Source organism: Triplophysa rosa, linkage group LG13 (genome assembly GCF_024868665.1).
Source record: "Triplophysa rosa linkage group LG13, Trosa_1v2, whole genome shotgun sequence".
Classification (NCBI taxonomy): domain Eukaryota; kingdom Metazoa; phylum Chordata; class Actinopteri; order Cypriniformes; family Nemacheilidae; genus Triplophysa; species Triplophysa rosa.
Window position 1 is genome coordinate 14,329,972 of NC_079902.1, and position 20,790 is coordinate 14,350,761.

Here is a 20,790-nt window from a genome sequence, read left to right on the forward strand (position 1 = left end):
TGATGCAGTTCACGAGAGCAGAGAGAGAGAGAGAGAGAGAGAGAGAGAGAGAGAGAGAGAGAGAGAGAGAGAGAGAGAGAGAGAGAGAGAGAGAGAGAGAGAGAGAGAGAGGCGCAGATGATCTCCTCTCAGCATGACCTCCCTTAGATGAAAGGTTTCAATTTCTTGCAGCACTTCTCTAAGGCCAGTGATGTTTTATTCATGGCTGATGCGAGCTGACCTTGACTGGGCTATGATATGCACTGACTGGCATGGCTCCACCCCCTTCTCCAAAGCCAACAGCTGTGAAGACTCACGATCCTCTTTAGCGCATCACTCACCTGTCAGTCTCACACGGGTCAGCGATTTTTCTTGGGATGTTTTTGGCGTAGTACACAAAGTATGATTATTTTGAATGGTTATGTTTGTTTGTAACTTGCTGTCTTTATTTTTAGCCGACATTTCTAATTGCAGCATCAATCATTATTGTGTTGAGTATATTGTTACATTTCTTTTCATAGCTGATAACTTTGTAATTGAAATAGTATGTTGTTATACAAGCATGATGCAAAAGCGAGTCGTGCTCCGATTACAGATGCATTATGAATGAAGAAATTAATAACAGTTCTATAAGAAGTAACCGTACTGCTTACTAAAGCACCGATCATGACAGAAAAAGTAAACAAGCCATGACGTCAGCCTTACCTTGTCCCCTCTTTTTACTGTCCTGGTAGTCAGCTTGCTAATGGCCTTTTTGGCAGCATCTCCCAGCCGTCGCTATAGTAACAAAAGACGAGGGAGAAAGCAATTCACATAATTTTAGATTTGCGGCTTGATTTAATGAAACAGGAAATTAAAATAACTAAACAAAGTGGAAAAATAAAAGGCTGAATAATAGAAAAGTACAAATCAGGAATAAGACAACGGGGAAAACATCACTGATAATAGTGCAGCAGCTTGTAGTGGTAAAAAGAGCATAACAGAATGTTTATCAGGATTATATGAGGCAAAGGAGACAGAGTCAATAAAAGGACTAACAGAGAGGGCCATAAATAAAAGACTCTGAGTGCAGTCTGTGATGAGCAGTTCATTGTCTATGTGAGTGTATAGGTTTGTTTTAAAATGTCCCCTGTCTTCATGCTGCCTGTTTATTGCTAAATAAACAGCAAACTGATTTACTGCCGGCAGTCTGAAGAAAAAAGCCAAAGGGCCAACAGGGGCCAGAGGATTTGCATTAGCGAAAGTGTGTACGTGCGAGCACTTGTTTGAGTGTGTTTGTAAGGGCCTAGAAATGTCCTCTTAAAACCTTTTAAAACTGACTCGTGAGAATGGTCTTCACAAGTAAAAAGGATAATAAATCAGACAAATAATGTCTTCTTTATTAAAATCGCACAGGGATCTAGTGTTAACCTGTAGTAAACAGAGTTAGCTTCAAGAGTTAGCTTCAAGTATGTGCATATGTACAGTGGGGTTTCAAAGTCAGGATAGAAGTTAAATTGCTAAGGTGAAATAAAATTGATGAATTTCTAAATCCGAGCGAATACTTGGCATGCCCAAATGAGCTGGCATAGACATGTCGAACCTGATGATTCAAGTTATCTTAGCATGATTTGAGAACGTGCCAAAGAACACCTTGTGTGCCTCATGTCATGAAACAGGTGGAAGAACCCAATTGCAGGCAGCGTTCAGGGGTAACAAAAAGGGTATTTATTAAGAACAAAACAAGGACCCACGATGGGGTATAACGGCACAACAGGATAATAACAGGACGTAGACTAACTAACCCTAAACTAAGATAACCAACACTAGACATTAACTAAACTGGACACTTACTAGATAGACAGGCGCTTCAACAACAGGAACAGGTAATCACACTCAGGGTACAATACACGATGATGCACAGAGTAACACTCTTTAAACAAACACACCACACACAATGACCGAACACAGGACAATGAAACATGAGGACTATTTAAAGGGGAGCAAATCAAGAGGGAACAGGTGCAGGACATGAACTAATTAACAAGCAATAACGAGACGAAAGGGCGGGAACAGAGACGCGACACCGGAGAGAGAGGGAATGTGGAAGGCCGAAACTTCTCTCTCCACATAAAACAAGGGATCCTGTCATGATTCTGCCACAAGATCAAGAAAGACATCACAAGATGAGGCAGAATCACGACACCTCAATGTGAGCAAAAACATTTGACCTTTTGTACACAGAAGTTAACACGGCTGGCAGCATAAATTTGCTTGCATTTGTTTAATGACCTAGACATATTGCAGAATCTTAAATACTTACTATCTTACGATTTTTTTATAAGTCCTTAAACAGATTTATTTTCAGGTTTCAATATTTTAAATCATGCATTTTTAATGTGTGTGTTATTCAATGAGTCGGTTATCCAAAGGTATATATTCTCCATCCCACATTGAACACACTGTACATTGTAGGTTCATTAATTGTATTGTGTCAGCTGTTACATGTTGACCAGATTTTAAAGGAACAGTTCACCCAAAAATGAAAATTCTGTCTTCATTAACTCATCCTTCAAATCTGTATAAATGTCTTTGTTCTGATGAACACAGAGAAAGATATTTGGAAGAATGCTTCTATCCCCCACAGTTCTTGGCCACCATTGACTACCATAATAGGAAAAAATGCTTTATAAATTTCTTTGTTCTGTTGAACACTATAGAAGATATTTTGAAGAATGTAATGAATGTACCTTTTGACTACCATTGTCATTTTCCTTACTATGGTAGTCAATGGTGGCCATGAACTGTTTGGTTATAAGCATTCTTCCAAATATCTTTCTCTGTGTTCAAGAAAGACATTTATACAGATTTGGAACAACTCAAGGGTGAGTAAATAATGACAGAATTTTTATTTTGGGGTGCACTATCCCTTTAAATATTACCAAGGTAAATGCAAACGTGAGATTCTGATTCAGACTTGACATCGCTTTAAATAGCGCATACCAGTAGCTGTTACTACAGCCTTACGATTATAGCCCAGAATGTCAATATTTAATTCAAAAGTCTGGTAAAAGACAAAGGGCAGATACACATCAATACCACAGGGAAATGATGTCTGTGTGTGTGCATGAGTGTGTGTAACCAGACGCTGAAGCAGGCACACACACACACACACACACACACACACACCCCCTCCACACATTAAGATTTCATGAGCTGGGAAGGCTGGGCCATTTACTCCCTCGCATCTTTGGACACACAGGAAGTTCTTGAAGGTCAGATAAGCCAGCCAAACTCCAGGGACCTTTTTTTTCAAGAAAAGTTCTGATGCAAGCTGCAGGATGCAAGTGTGTGTGTGTGTGTATTCAAAGTAACTGCGAAAGCTGAAATGGCAAGGGTTTGTGTGCGTGAGTTGCGTAACACCTGACTGCGGTCTCGAGCGCTGGTGTCTCTGATCTTCTGGATGAAGTAAAAGATGAGCCAAGCGGAGGAGATAATCATCAGTACGATGAAGGAGATGGAGACAAACACCAAGGATCCGCGATTGATGTTCTTGGGTGGCCCTCGTGACCCCACCATCACTGACACCAGCACTGTCTGGTTCTTCTCCAGGAAGCCCAGAATCTCCTTTCCAAAAGACTCAGTGATCATGACCGCCACAATGTCCCCGGTGCCTGTGGAGAGAGGAGGAGGTGGTCACGTGACATTAGTGGGATTAAAGGTTTGATTGGGTAATTTGTCTTAAAGAAATAGTTCACCCAAAAATGAAAATTCTGTCATGAATTACTCAACCTCAAGTTGTTCCAAACCTGTACAAATTTCTTTGCTCTGTTAAACACAAAGAAAGATATTTAGAAAAATGTTAGCAACTGAGATTTATGAGGCACCATCGACACCCATAGTAGAAAAAAAAAAAGTTGTCAAAGGTGCCGCAGAACTGTTTGTTTTCTTAAATTCTTCAAAATACAGTATATTATTTTGTGTTCAACAGGCAAAAAAAATATAAAATATTTTTTCTACTATGGTAGGCAATGGTGCCCCAGACATTTCAGTTGCTAACATTCTTCCAAATATCTTTCTTTGTGTTCAACCGAACATCGAAATTTATACAGGTTTGGAATAACAGTTTTTCTGTTTATGTCTCTTTTTAGGACATTAAATTGTACTATATTAGTATGCAAGGCAACCTAATAATATGTAGCTCAAAGTGCTTCACAGGCCAGTTGTAAAATCTTTTTTAGTAAATGTAGGTCATGAAAAAATTACATTTTCCTAGAAAGAGATATTAAACTCTAAACTAACTCAGACTCAGATACACCTACATATAGCATTTATTTTGCAATTAATCACATCATCTCATAATGCAGAAGCATTAATCTTGTCCAATCCAATATAATGCTCCCGATCTGACCTATTAAACTTTCACACAAATGGCACAGAACGCATGGCAACACAAAACGAGGACAGACACTTCTTCCATCCCCCACCATGCAGTCGCACACAAACATGGTCATGCACTTTATACACAATGTCCTGACACACAGATCTAGGGCTTAGGTTGTGCCACAGACCCTGATATAATACAGGCCCTTAGGATTTGTAATAATGTTGGAACGGCATAGATGGAAACCTATTGCAGATCCAGCCCAGCCAGTGATCCAATCTCACCATATTTGGCTACAGCGGTGCTTTATATAAAAGAAAACAAATGCAGCTATGAATTCTGGCGCTGAACTTTTCATCTGGTCAAAATAACATTCAAGGAAAGGTGAATCGGTATGACAGTAGGGTAATGTAACATCACCACAGCATAAACAGGATATAGCCGTGGAAAAAAATGAGACCATTTAACATATTTTTTTCTGAATTTACTATTTATGGTATGTGTTTAGGTAAAATTGTGATTTTCTGTGAAATGTGTGAATTCTGTGAAATACTAACATTATATTCTCCCAAATTTCAAATAAAAATATGGTTTCTATTTGCAATTATTTGCATAAAATGAAAACTGGAGAAACAGGTCAAAATAACAGAAAAGATGCTTTCAGACCTCAAATACTGCAAAGAAAGTTTCATATTCACTTTTAAGCAATACAACAATAATATTTGTGCATGTATTTAGGAAGTTTAAAAATGTGTTTTTATAACCTCGATTTAATCACAGATGTCATGTGTCTTGTCATGCTGTCAAGTCTTTCACATGCTGTTGAGTGACTTTATGTCACTCCTGAGGTTTGATTTTGTTGAAATTCAACAGACACTGGAGTCCAATGGCCACAACACATCTAGAAATGTATTCAGTGTTACAGTATGTGTTTTCATGTCTAACACTAAAATAAATATTTGAGAGATTATGTCAGACTGTCTCTCGTGATACAATTGAAATCATAAGCAGCCAAACCTGAGAAATATTTTTACTTATCGTTCTGTGTCTTATGACATCACATCACATGACTTAACAGACCGTAACATCTCTTCTTTAAGGTAAAGTTCTTTGATGCACCACTGAGATGGCATAATGGAACATTAAATTGACTGCTTCTTAGTCTCAACGCTGCTGGGGTCTGCAAGGTCGCGGATGTACTTTCACAGCTTTGTAGCAGCTAATAGCGCGGCAAGGCTGTGAAAGAATCACAAGAGACAGGTTATACAAGACCCAATGAAGGGTGCCACATGTATACAGCTGCTGTTACTTAAAGCATTATGATGACTACAACAAAGAAATATGAAGCGTTGAGAAGCAATTCTTCTAATTCCTGAAAGCTTGGCACAGTTTGGCAACTATAATAATACTACGGCTAATGGTTAGTGCGCACGCTCTTGACATGTTGAGCTGTGGTGCTCATCTATACAGTATATACAGTACATACAATATTGCAACTTGCTCTATATCAGCCATTGAAAAACTCATAAGCCGTCCTCTTCCATCCACTGTAATAAATGTTCATAACCGAGTCACTCTTAATATTAAATCCATCCGTCATCCATCAAAACTCTTGAGTTAAGCAGTTACAGTTAATGCAGTGGATTAAACTCCACATATATCAAGCGTTTCTCTTGATGCGGCCAGTGGTTGACCAGACATGTACTGTATTTGTTTGTCGGTACAGTAAATCGTCCCCGAATCTTACAGCCAACTACTGAATGTCGCATGGGCACAAAGAGTGTTAGCAAAGAGTTTGAAAATGTCAGAGAATGTCATCGGTAACACCACTGGTGTCTTGTGCGTCAGACATCATGTTTATTCATGCATTTACACCAGTGTGGTTATGCCGTCTACGTGCCGCTGTGAGTTTATATGGATCCGCCCTGGCGTACGTGAGCTTTGTGTGTATGCGCAGGTGTGAACGAGAGGCATTCGGCGTGCTGCCTGGCTCAGAAGGCAGTTTGTCAGCAGTAAAGATGATGGCAAGAACAGGACAGGGACAATTTGCTCCAGCAGTGACTGATGACGGCGCAACTCTGATAAACACTAAGGCCGTTTTCACCATCACCAGCGAGAAAACCAACAGATGTATGTCATAATACACACTGTACTCACTTCCATTAAACCCATTGCATGCCAAGACAAGGTGGCCCTTTAAGAAAACAGCTCATCTGAGTTAGATCGGATTGGAGGCTGAGTTATCCATACCGATATTGACCTTCAGAGGTTTCTTTCAAATGTAATTTTATATTTAATTGTACAAAGTCATTTTATATCTAATAAAACTTAATGTGGAGACTACAGCTCTGTTCTATAACTAGGATGCTGTCTGCTTGCATCTTGAAACACAGTAGGTGCTCGATTTAAAACAATCCACATGGGGAACAACTCTTTTTTTTAATCCAAAATCGTCCAAAGATTATGATGCAAATGTAAATAAATGCATATATAACTGCTGACCTTAAAGCAGGATCAGCCATACCTTATAATGGCAATAAAAATCTGTTTAATTCACTGTGAATGTTCCACAAGCAAATGTTAATTTATGCAAATATTGATCCGTGTTAAAGGGGAAACTCCCTCAAAGGTGGTCTTACATCAGCACATGATAGCAAAAGTGACTCGACCCTACAGACAGCGTGTGCATTGACATTCTGAATGTTAGATGCACTCTACCTTTGATTGATTTTAAAACATGCGTCTTGGCTAACGTCACAATCACTTATCACTTAAGAACAGGACATTTGTAGGTGGTGTTGATGCTATTTTAGAAGCGATGCTTGGAGGACGAGAGTTCTTTGAGTTACTGTAAAATACCCAGCTGTGACTGTCAAATCAGACAGTGTGCGTGACCTACATCTACAGACTCTGCGAGCAGGTGAAAGTAACATGCAAAGCATTCATGCACAAACAAACCATCCCACAGATTCCAGACACACTGCACACAGATGACATTAAATGCTTACAGGAAATATGAATGCATTTACATTTATTACTACAATAATAATGTGCAACCTAATGGGGAGTCAGTAAATGCAGAGCAGAAAACAAAATACTTCCAGTAGGATAACTGTGATAACTGCATGTCTTTCTACAACCGAATGCATCTTAAAAAGTGAAGAGTGTAATTCCTGTGACACTAGGCATCCCAAATGAAACTGCAAAAATAATGACCATTTTCAAACAGGTTTTCCAAACATCCCCCTTCCAACTACTGGCCAAGTATACAGATTTATGCCATTTGTCAAATCGATGTTGTGTTGTGCTGGTCGGGATGCTCAAACAAAACAAAAAGTGTTCGCCAGCATCAAAGAACTGTACCGTCGGTAACATCACACCTTAGCTCTTCACTCACATAGCACATGTCTCAGTTTTGCTTGCATCTTTCTGGGTTGAGAACACACTTCGTCACCCACACACATACATACAAAAACCCTTCACTTCCTGTGTGCGCACAAGATACATGTATCTAATGCAGCGATCTAAACGTGTAACTTCCTGATAGAGCCCACGTGAAAACGTTCTCGTACTGTAAATTAAAAAAACACGAGAAACAGATGCCATGCTGAACAATTTTTCATGTGGTGAACGATCAATGACCTCGCTGGCATACAGAGGTTTGAATCCCATAGGGGGCAGGGGAAAAGGACCCTTTGAATAAGTCATGCACTCTGCTATATTTAAGCATCTCATCGATCCCGTTCTTCTGATAGCGCTGCTGTGACTCACCATCTCTCCCTCGAACACCCCATCTGCTTTATGCATCCTATCACGCTTCTTGAGAAGTTTGCCAACGTTAGGTTGCGTCCTATGTGGCCTACGTATCCTAACCTTTTGGATGTGTGCCAAGCTAAAAGTGTGTGTGTAGACAGAGCACCTGCAGAGCAACAGTGACGGCTCTAGTGGATCAGTTCCAGCATGCGGCCATGCGCAGTCCTTCACCATGTCCGAATGTCCTTAAACCAAACCTGCTGTTTCCCAGTCACATTGCTTGCTGTGGCAGGTTAATAGCCCTTACGACAAACTATGATATAGACAGACTATATAGACTGTGATATGGACTTGGAGACTTTCCAGACTTTGGAAAATATCAAATAATCTGCAGCGACTGGCCAACTAAAAAACACATCCATGCAATAAAATGTAATGAAATCTATAAATGATCAATAAAAAAACATATTTAAGCTACTACGAAGTGTAAAATGACAACCGTGACAAGACATTCTGAATATTTTCGAAACATTTGCATAATTCATTATTAACAATCCATAAGGTATTTTGTGTAGCCTGATGCATCCTGGTGCAACCTAATCTATGTGGTTTATTTTGCAAACATGTAATGGACTGTAATGGGCATTAAATCTACTGTGTCAGCTTTCGCTTTAACCAAAAATCCTTTTTTGTTTCATTTTTGCTTAGCACAGCAACATTTTCACCCAGACTGTCTCATTTCCAGTGCACAGAACTCTTCTAGCGTAAGTGACGTATACACACTTCCACTTCCATTACAATAATGGCAAGTAGCTTGTGATTCCCATCAGACAAACTTTGACAGCAAAATGATTGCTTGATTCTCTCGTGAAGTAACGTTGCCTTGCACTACACTGCCCTTATATGTAAGGTAATTTTGAATCTGACTGTGCAAGCAGACAAATCTAAAGGTTGACATGGCCATTTTTCTTCTCTTTAATGTTTTATTTAAAACCTGCCACACCTCTTCCATTTGGATAAAAATTTCATTAGGACAGAGCTCAACAGGACCAATTTTTCCCAATGGTGTTGAAGGCTTTGCATTCCAAATAAGCCATAAGTGGGAGCATTAACAGCTTATACGGCATGTGAACGCATCTATGTAACTGCAGTAACCAAGTAACCTTCTACAGCAGGGCTCTAGAGTGCGACCAATTTTGACTAAAAACATGACTAGACATAGGTGATGCGATCTGGGAAAACCCGTCGGATGTCGCGCTGGGATACCTATCAAAGTAAACCACATAACATGAAGAATGAAGGAGTATCAATGCACATTTCCCGCCAGTCCTGTGTAAACTACGGCATGCAAAGTTTTTTCATACAATGTTTTCGTGAGATGACAGAGCTCCCCGTCTGCAGCACCGGGAGTTATCCCCGGTCCACTGCTCATGCGAACCGGACCGCGATCGCAAAACATACAAGGGATGATCAAAAGTCCAGACACTATGCACATGATAAACAACGTAAAACTTGCTTCACTGCTTATTAGTTGTTGTCCATAATGTTTGCGAGTTTCCTTGTGTAGTGATAATGGCAGAGCTCTCGTTCTTTAAGTGTGCCCGCACCATTTTCCTTACTTTCGTTTTATTCAAACGGTTTTGTACAGTATTTTTATAGACTTCAACACTAGGAAATGTTTTTTTATTAAATTGTTATTAGAGTAAGTCTTTTACCACTGAAAAGTGACTTTTACTTGTGATACTGGACTGTTGTGCGTTTATTTTCATCACTTAACTTTAAACCCGTTTTCCTCCAAATTCCGTTCCTAAAAATCATAGCGCTTCAGCCGACCTCAGCCATAACTTTTGTTACATACACAAGGTATGAGCAAAATAAAAACTGATTTGGAAAGGGCTTGAATATGGTATCAAAAACTGTAATATATAAATTTGCACCATGTGTTGGGTTTTCCCAGATCGAATCACATACTGTATGTACATCAACATTAAAACATTAAATATACAGATGAATATGAACAACAACGGCTTTATTGGGCATTCAGTTGTATTAAAATACAACAAGTTCCGAGACGCAAGTACAACGTGATGACGTCACGAACATACTAATTACCACGTAAAGCCACCTTGCACCATAGTGACGGGTAATAATAGATTATGACGGATTTTTTACGAGCATGTCAGTTAAAATGACGGACAATAAAAAAGTCTAGCGCAACCTCTAGGGGTGTTGGGAAAAATCGATTCACCTAACTATCGCAATTCTTTTTAAAACGATTTCAAAATTGATTGGTTTATCTCAGAATCGATTTATTTTTTTAATTTAATTTTCCTAAGAGGTGGTGGAGTTACCACTTTTATTCCAACAGAGGGCGTTAAGCATATGTTTGTATCTGTATTAGATGACGTCGTATCCGTTTTAAACTGGCGCGAGGATGCAAAAATCATGGTCGAGTCAGTGGATCAAAGCTCGAAAATTAATTCGGCACCTTCACATTTCAAATCCCAAGTGTGGAAACACTTTGGATTTTACACTTTACAGGGAAAAGCAGCGCTAGACATAACTAAAACGGTATGCAAACTCTGCCATACACTGAGTTCAGGGTTTTGGTCCTTGAAAGTTTCATGGTTCAAGGTACTTTAAAATATACACTGTGTATGTGTATGCTCCTGAAATAAAAGTTCAGAAAGATGTGATGCATTGTTTTTGTTAATATGACTCATAATATACAGTCTCTTCAATGGTATGATCATGTATTTTCCTAGTCATTAATAAGCAAACAAAAATCACAATAAATTGTAATATCGACTCACAATAGTTATATAATCGCAATACTCAATAATCGCAATATATATTGAATCGGCACACAAGTATCGGGATAGTATTGAATCGGCAAATTAGTGTATCGTTACACCCCTAGCAACCTCTGGTGTGTACGTGTGAAAATGCGTGTGCTGCAGTCAGACAGAGAGGTGAGGAGCCTATAGGCCCGTCTGTTAAACAGAGTGGATGTAGCGCGGATGATGAGAGAAGATGAAAAGAACAATTGACAACTTTTTCGTGAATAATGTCAAGTTAAGGCCTGATCGGTCCATAAATCATAAGCAATTCTCTGACACAGAACCATCAACCTCCCAGGTTATGTCAAGTCCTGGTCCATTTATCTTGAGATGTTTTAAGTTTAAATTTAAGTTCACTGAAGCACTTTAAGCACCAACACTTTTTCAGTAAGTTACCTTTCTTGTAGAATTGTGCTTCAAATAAAGAACTTTATGTTGACCAGATTGTTAGTTAATCATTTACAAGTCAATTTTGCTTATATGGACAGCGATTTAAAAAAAAGTGAACTGGTAAAACTGCGTGTTAAATGCGATGCGGTGCACCTTGGGTGCACCTAACATTTGTGCTGCACCAGTGCAAAAAGTTAGTCTAGAGCCCTGTACAGTGTTATTATTTATAAGAACAGAGACTATGGAGCTTACCTTCATGAGCCATGGTGACCGTGTCCTCTTTGGAGCCGTTATTGTAGATAATGACTGCTGAGGCGTTGAATGCGGCCGCCTTCAGGATCTTTTCCTTGAAGGTGCACTTTCCTCTCTGCATTATGGCCACCCAGTGTGTGGTTTTCGGAGGCACTACAAACCGCGTGTATGGACAGCAGCCTTGCAGATCGACAGCTATAAAGAATAGAAAAAGCTCAGTTCATTTCTTCATTGCCTGTTTAGGATTTTCCATGATATTCCTCTCCATCTTATTTGATAATTGATTTTTTATCAATATTAGCAAGCAATCCCAAGAGATCTTATCCAAATATGCACTCAGATAAACACATTTTCATTTTTCAATTACTATTCATATTTAAACAAGCAGCATCTTGTTTTATCCACATTACATCCAAATTATGAACAACATTCCATTAGCAAGCCATCAACATTTCTCAAGGGAATCTTGGCTTCAACAACTAGCCAAAATAAAAGAAATTAAATGTTTTTATCGATGGAGGTCGTGCTGACACTCAGCCTCCTTTTGTACTTCTAACTTGCATTTCTGATGAAACCCAAACTCACCACTAAACAACTGCGGAATGAAAGAACGCTGCTACCGAACACACTAGCAATGTACCATGCAGGGGCTGTCTGCCTCCTTATTTCTCTGTGATTGCTCCGTCAACACTGGAGATTATAGAGGCATTCAGATGAGCCGGGCTATGCAAACTAATGCCCTGCCACTTCCGGACACTGACTCATACGTCGGAGCAGCAGGGTACGCTCTCAGGGAGCGGTGGAACCCCCGCAGGGAGGCATAGCCGGTCACAGTAATTGATTGTCTTTAAATGGTAAAAGGAAGGGAGTCTGCTTATTTCAGCACCAAGCCCACCACCCCATCCAACCTGACCAGCTTCCCTCAAGGCATTTGGTGATGTACGAGCATTTAACACAAAACGCAATAAGGGAGGCAGTAGAAAGACTCTTTAGCATTAGGAGAACACACATGTATGTGTAGAAGCAACGCAAAAGGAGACCAAAAGCGAATATTGTTGTTCCACAAGCTAATATTGTAAGGCCTCTGAGCAGCATAATATTAGTATCACCATGAATGATTCATGTAACTGACCAACAGCTGTAATATGAATCCAAAACCACCTGATGCTAAATCATAAAAACAGCCTGATAATGCGTCACAGATAGAGAGCCAAAAAATAAAATGTATAGGGAGAAAATAAATATTTTATTCTTAATGTTTGACAAAACCAAAAAAAGTGGACACATAAACTCATTGGTAATTATAAACCAGCTATTTTGTTAGTACAGTATACTGATCTCATGCTTTGATCCATGATGCCAGTTTTCTGCCAGTTTCCGCGAGACAGTTTTCTTCCAGTTTCTATAAAGAGACACCCAAAAAGGTTGTTCTAAACCCAGTATTTTTGTAGACAAACCCCGGAAGCGAGTTAGCATTTTAGTACTCGCGGTTCCAATCGCCCCAAAGTCTATGGGTTTTTTTAATGGGTATTTGGTAAATTGCCTGAAATAAGATCTGTGGTTAACAAAACCTCAAAATATTTTCACGTTTCTATGACATATAACACACCAGTTAGTATAACCCGCTTGTGATTTATAAAAGCTTTATTCTGTCTTAAGAATGGCGGTTGCTAACAAGTTCCTAAAAGCGACTACATCCTTTGGCGTCCGTTAGATGTCATCTTGCATATAAATCTCACAAATAATGCAACACGGACACTCTAAAAACATGGATCTCTAAAAACATGGATGGGGATTCGTTCACGGAGTAATTATTTAGCAGGAAAAACGTTTTTAATAAAATTTTATCAAAAGATTTAGCGACTTGTTAAAAAATAAAGCAGGTCATGGTTGTTTGAAATGATAATTGCGCTGAATAAAATAATTGTTTGGGGATAAACTAGCCCTTTAACACAACATTATTAATTAATTGCAGCTAATTCAAATGTCCTTAAAAGTGAAGGTTTCCGTTGCATAGCACATCTCTGACTTTGCAGCGTTATCAGTGCTGAGGGGGCATATTTGGGTTTGTAAGAAAAGCTGGTGAAATCTGGTCTTCTATTTGATCTTTTCGAGTTACATAATGCTGCATAATATGCAACTCATTGACATTCAAAAAACTGGGTGATGAAGCAGAAAAAAAGAGCAATTTGAGAGAGTTCAGGTCTCTATTTTGGCTTTATATTGAAATTCAAACTGTGAATGTTTGTGTACTCAGCAGGAGTATTAAAGCCCATCTCACGGAAAATATAAAACTCCCTTTCTGTCCGTGACAACACATCATCAGCATTACCAATGGCTTACCCTGCACCTCTCATGAGCTTTATAAACTTGATCAAAAACAGCTGGGCGATTCCACTTAGTAAATGTTGACCATACCATGTCTTTAGCAACAGAACAAAACACAATACGCATTTTCCAGTTTGTAAAAAAATATATTCCACTGAAAAATATTCCAAAGGAAAATCTAGTTTATGTCAATATCTTTATTTTCAGCTAACATACAATTTAGTCACAAACAATATTGCCGTAATTCTGACTTGCTTTTAATTTGCACTTTAAACACAAACATTGAAAATAAGAAAAATCATGTAATATAACTGCAGTGTTGGAAAAAAATAACAAGAATATATTGCTGTGTCACAACCCCTTCTTTCTTCCCAAAAGGCACCATTTGCCCTTCTAAAGATCACAGGGGGGCTGAGATAGTGATCAACCACTATAGGCCTAGATGTTTGTATATTGTGGGTCCAGTACAGTGGGGGTTAAAGGTGGTCCTGATTGGTCAATTTGAATGCATCATGTTTAGTTTAGTCAAATGGTCAAGGAAAGGATAAAAAGGAAATGTAAGATAAGCTCTGGCTCTCTTTTCTCCTCCGTGGAAGCTCTGGCTCTTCTCCTCTGATTCTTCTTCCTCTTCTAAACTTTCTCTCTTTTCTATCCTATATCTCAGGCAATATCACATACATTTGGAAACTGTTAGTTGTATCATTTACAATTTTATGCATTTACTTTGTAACCATTCTACATGTAACATCAATTTAAGTCTGTTATTAAATACTTTCATTTAGAAATCTGCAGACTAGCGTTGGTTTAATGTTAATATTTAAACGCTCCATATTGCAATACAATATAGTCATGTTATAGCAAAACTTTCCCACATACTGTATATAGCTATAATCACTGCACTTATTTCCGTCGTTGGTATAAGTGGCAGAAGGGTGGTAAATTGACTAGAAATACACTGTTTTACACCATCTTGCTGTTAAAGTTTCTTTTGTCAGTTTGCCATCCCTATAGTCTGAACCACTAAACTGGAACCACCCTATTAGTATCCATTATTGTCATGTCAAGCCAATGTCACATTACACTTCCTGACGTCTGAACTCTGTCTGCAGAAGTTGAGCATCATATACACTAATGGTTCAATCCTAGTACTTTAGTTTGAGAAGTAAAATTTCACGCTTTGAAAGCAACCATCATATTCAGATTGCTAAAATTGTTCAAAGAACAAGCTGTTCAGGACACATACCACATCCAATACTGTAATGGTATATTTCTCTTTCCCCAGTTCTCCTCCAAAGAGGAGTGAATGTAGAAGAAGATCTGAGGTCATTTGTGATGCATCCTTTCATAATACATGTCTTCGGGCTCTTCCCAGAGGCTTTGTGATCAAGTTTGGCCAAAACTGAAGTAATATGCACACAAATGTAAATGTAACCATAATAAAATGCTTTGGTAGAGAATTTTCATGGATGAAATTCCACTGTCATCTAAACAGTTGGAACCACTGTGAAGTTCAGACTCAGATTTCCTTGTTAAAGTTCCTTTCCAGTCTGGCTCTTCTTAACACGCAACTGGAAATTACTTGAACATGATGATTCGTTGTTGGTTCTTCCAAAACATTCAGATGGCGAATGCCAGATGACAAACAAGTTTAATTTCACCTTTTCCCTACCATTTAAACTGACTAAATGCACATGCAAAACTACATATTGAAGCATGCAAAACAACAAAACATTCAAATGTGACTGTGAAGTCATAGGTCCACCATATGCCCTTTACCTTACAAAAACAAAACGGATGCATAGCTAGTAAAAAGGAAAACAACAATTACTAAATGCAGTACATGAGTTAAATGTTCTCATCCAAAAGAGAACTTTTTTGTGCACAGGAAAAATAAGATAGACTAGATGAACATAAACATCGCCAACAGAGCATATTATTAGCCATCTTGAACATTACAAATGACCCACATTTAGCGTATGACATCAGTACAGAGGCTGGTTGAGCAATGTGGCACTAGCTTATTTCTACCAATCATTAGCAGAGGAGAAGATTGTCTGCGAAATCAAATCGGGATCTTGTACAATAAAGTCTGAAGTCAAAATGAAATGCAGTCGTCATTAATTCTAATCAGAAGATTTGGAGCATGAGAGTTGATCAAGGGGAGTTTATAAAACAAATTGATCCTGTGTATCTGGGGCATGTCAGCATGTCATCATAGGATGAGGGTAAAGAGGACAGATCAGCATTAATTGTTATGCGCCCATAAACCTACATTTCATTCTATAACTGAAAATATAGGCCATAAAATAAATAATTATTTTTACTACATATATTTATCACTATAGTCTGCTATACACATAATCATTCAAATATTTGCATAATTTGTCATCTTCATTAGGCTTGCGGCATTATAAAGCGAGGTGCATCTAGGTACGAGCTGCGCAGAGACACAGGCGTGTGTTATCTGTACAGCGCGAGCTTCAAAGTTGTAAAGTGAGGCTTCATTGTATTGTTTTTTTCTGATGTTATATTCAATAAAAAAATTATAAAGTAAGGTGCATCTTTATACAACTAGGGCTGCGCAGACACGCGTCTTTTTCATTCAACGCGAGCTGTGCAGACACGTGTCTAAATACAGTTATAAAGTCAGGTGGTTCTGCGCAAACTGCGCGTCCACTTTACAGCGCGAGCTCCAAAGTTTTAAAGTCAGGCCAGTCTGATCAGTACAGAGCGAGCTTACATGACCCTTAGCCTTGTTCATATTTGTTTCCAACGCAATTTTGAGCCTGCAGCACAGAACAGCGAGAGTCACGTGACGAAAGTGAAACATTTGTTGGAATCACGATGCCGGCTCAACATCGTTATGTCTATCAGCCATTGGCAATGAACGATGGCATCGTCTATCGGCCCAACCCTACACTATATGAAACAATTCTTAACAATACACAGGTTAAGAATTTACAGCAACTTGGAACATAAGCAAACCATAAAAAAATTATTAAAGTAAAACAATTAAATCAATCAATACAAATTAAAGGTGTAATTTTGTAGAGGTTCTATTGACAGAAATGCAATATAATATACAGAACTATGTGTTCAGATGTGTATAAAGACCTTGCATAATATTTTTATACCTTAAAATGAGCTATTTCTATCTACATACATCGAGGGTCCACTTGCATGGAATTCGCCATGTTGCTTCTATAGTAGCCCTAAATGGACAAACTGTCCTACAGAGCGTGTTTCATAAATACTAGGGGTGTAACGGTTCAAATTACTCACGGTTCGGCTTGTGTCACGGTCTTAGGGTCACGGTTTCGGTTTGGTTCGTGCTATGTTCAGGGAAAAGGGACTACTGACAAATAAAAATAAGAACAAATAATCAAGCTACAAGTAACAGCACCAATAAAACAACAGAAAATAAAATAAGATACTGTATATATACCTTTTAAAGGAGACATCAGATGAAAACCCCACCTTTTCTGTGTTTAAGTGCTATAATCGGGTCCCCGGTGCATCTAGCAACCCAGAAAACGTGAAAAATAAGAATCCAGTAAATTTGTTTTGGTGTGCCTTTCCCTGCAAGCATGTCCAAAGCGGATTTTATTATAATGTTACCGCCCTTTAATCTACACAGTACCACCCACCGCGCTCCGCCATTGTTGTTTTCACAAGCGACAGCGGTGTACGTGACGCCATGGCTAAAGTTCGTGGAAAACATGCAATGTAGTCGCTGCACAGAGTCCAAACCTAGGAAGAGACAGGAGTGGATTTATTTTATTTTTAGTGGAAATCCAACAGAAACCATAAGTAAAAACCTGCTTGTTTGCGCGAATCACTTCAAACCGGAGTGCTTTTTCAACCTGGGACAGTACAAGCAGGATTAGCTTCAAAGTTGTTCCTCAAGAGGGATCGAGACCGACTGAATGAGACAAAACTACCGATGTAAGTAATATTTATCAACAGTCTGAATTGACGTAAATGTACCATATATATAGGAGGATAACGTTAGCATATGATAGCGAAGGGAGCTAAGTCAGTCACGGGCTAAATAGAACATTCAAAGCCAGTGTTAAACTTACTGTATATAAGTGCAGATGGACACTTGGAGTTTAGCTGTATGTATGTTAATACATTATGTGCGTTAATATGTTTAGCTGCGGCAAGCTGTTTGTTTTGCTAATGAACAGAGGCAAACACTGGGGTTAGTTTCGTTTTAAACGTCTCAAATTATTCGTGCTTAGGCTGAAAAATCTGTCACAGCAAACTAGCTCTCACGTTGTGTGTGTAACGTTATAACTTGTCAATGACAAGCGCTAAAATCCATGTAATTCCGCTGAGATCTGCAGTGGATTCCGTGGATTTTAGGTAAGCATACACGCACAACGTAAGCGCATTAGGATGTGCTGTTTGCTGTGATTTATTTTTTGGTCTCCGGACGAATGATTTGAGACGTTTAAGACGAAACAAACTGCAGAGGACTTCAGGAAATATCATTTAGCTAAACCATTGCCACTACACGTGTGTTGTGTTGACACACCGGACAGAAGGGGGGTGGGGATCGCTGTAACTCATTATCAGTTAAAGAGACATGCACCAAAACGGGTTGCTGTGAGCATAGTTGTTTTTGACGAGGCAAGAAGGGTTTTGTTTACACAGCCATTGAGTGTTTATAAGCAAAATATGTTCCAGACATTTCATGAAGACCCTAATGAATCATACCAACTTGTTGAAAGTGCTCGTCTGAGGAGACCTTTAATGTAGAAATGGATTAAAGAAATCAAATAAAACATAACATTGCAAATTCTCAGAAGTCAACTCAACGAGCGAGCAAGTGTTGAGCAGTTGCGAGAGCATAGAGAGAATCGCGCGCACTCGTCAAAGCCTCTGCTCGCGGACTGAGTTTTTGCTCATGGAGCAGAAATGCGCTCTCGCAAGGATTCTTTTCCGTGCGCGGATACTGTTCTGCTCGCTCGCGGAGTTTAAATGCGCCTTCGCGGAGCAGCTTTCCAAGCGTGGTTATCATTATGCGCGTTTGCATCGTGCGTGCGCGTGCGGATTCCATGCGCGTGAGTTTTGGGTCCATTTAAACTCCATATTTAATATAGCACATAATAAATTACATAAATAAGTAAAAACAGTACATGATTTTCCTCTGCAAAGCATCGATGTTCACACTAGAAACTAAAAATGTCTAATACGGATCATTTTCAAGTTTAAACAGGACACAAGACGGTAAAGATGATAAAAACCAAGTATGTGCAGAATGCAGCTGCCGTCAAACAGTTTTAATTTGTTGTTTTTTCCCCCACATGCGACCTTGTGTGAAAAAAGGGGAGATATGGTAACAGGCATTTGCAAGTTTAGGTATGCAAGATAACATCAGAAGAAGCAACAAAATACTTTCATCCAGCCACCTGCCCTACACCCAGACAAACGTCTCAAATAAGGCATATCTCTGTGAAGTATCTCATATCTCTCTCTGTCGCATAACTAAACAGCCACGAGCTGCTCCTTTGCTGTATCTGACGTCATCTCTGTATCACACACGCTGATTTTCAGATGATTTACAATAAGTAGTTTTAATCATTTCAATACTAGACAGTGCACATTTTAAATAGCTGGATAAAGCTTTCAAACAGACACAGTAATTCCTCTAAAGCAGACCTCCACAACAGCAAAGCCTGTTAGACTGATATGTAGGTCAATCCTGAAAGAACTGTGTGGATAAGAAATGCATCGCTGCTAAAGTTTAACACCAAATAAGAGCAGCGATTATAAGATGCTTTCAAAGGTTTTGGTGTAGTCAGTGTTTGATGTTCGGCTCAGTTTGTGGGAATGGAAGCTTCGTAGTTTTTGGACATGTCTTGATTTGAAGAAAGAAACAAAAACAGAGAAGAGCAGATTTTTAACTGCTCATTCTGGTCTTTAACTCACAGCAGAAGGAAACAGCTGCCAGCACTTACGACTATGTCACGTCATAAACGCAGGTACGCTGTGGTTCAGTGGGTAGTTTAAAGGGCTGTCAAAAACCAACAAAAATCTACATTTACAATATCAGTCTGGGCAATTCTAGCATTATGAATGTGACATTTTGTGTTATGGATGTGACAAATAAACTTTCAGAGAATGTACGTTTCTAATGTATTGAACCATCTGTTTGTATTTTACTAAACCTCTAAACATCAGAAAAATATCAGTCTAGGCACGATGTTTCTATTTAAAAAAAGGAAAATAAACATGCATTTTGGATGTGACCAAAAGAGGACACGTTTTTTACTTTTTTACTGCAAACTTGGATATGTTGATATTTCTTAAGTGTAAAAAAATCCAAGAAAAGCACTGACAAAGACTTTTGTATTATTTGTATTAAAATTGCAGTTTAGTTTCATTATTTGACATAAAATATATTTTTATTGTACAAATAAATGTGTAGCATTTGTGAAATAATAAAAGGGCACTTGTTCATTTCTAATTTTAATAATCGTGAATAAATCGTATCGTGAGATCAGTATCGTGCATCGCATCGCGAGCTGAGTGAATTGTTTTAAGTTTCATGTCTCAATATATGAGAAATACATAGTTACGGATAGGGATGCATGCACCGAAGCCGAATAAATATGAAACATTTGGCCGAATGCCGAACATGCCTTTTCGTATTTCTTCTATTTATTTTGCCAATTTCTTCACTATTGCATTAACTGAATGGTCAAAATGTGCTTTTTTTATTTTGTCTTGCTTTTCAATAAAATACAATATAACTAAAAATAATAGCCTATATTAGTCCTATAACTGACTGCTGAAAGAATGTACTATTCTCTCTACCCATACAACAAAATACTTCATTAAAAAGTGTCAGTCAACATTATAAGCTAAAAATATGAA

At 38.6% G+C, this 20,790-nt stretch overlaps 1 protein-coding gene across 2 annotated transcripts in view; it reads right to left on the minus strand.

The window, feature by feature from the left end:
* rnf130 (ring finger protein 130) overlaps positions 1-20,790 on the minus strand; it is a 49,314-nt gene that overhangs the window by 20,155 nt on the left and 8,369 nt on the right. For both annotated transcript variants that reach the window (XM_057349608.1, XM_057349607.1), the window contains exons 3-5: positions 11,578-11,772; positions 3,382-3,632; positions 685-756 (exon numbers count right to left, since the gene is read on the minus strand). In XM_057349608.1, the coding sequence (XP_057205591.1) occupies positions 685-756; positions 3,382-3,632; positions 11,578-11,772 (518 nt within the window). The remainder of the gene's footprint in view (positions 1-684; positions 757-3,381; positions 3,633-11,577; positions 11,773-20,790) is intronic.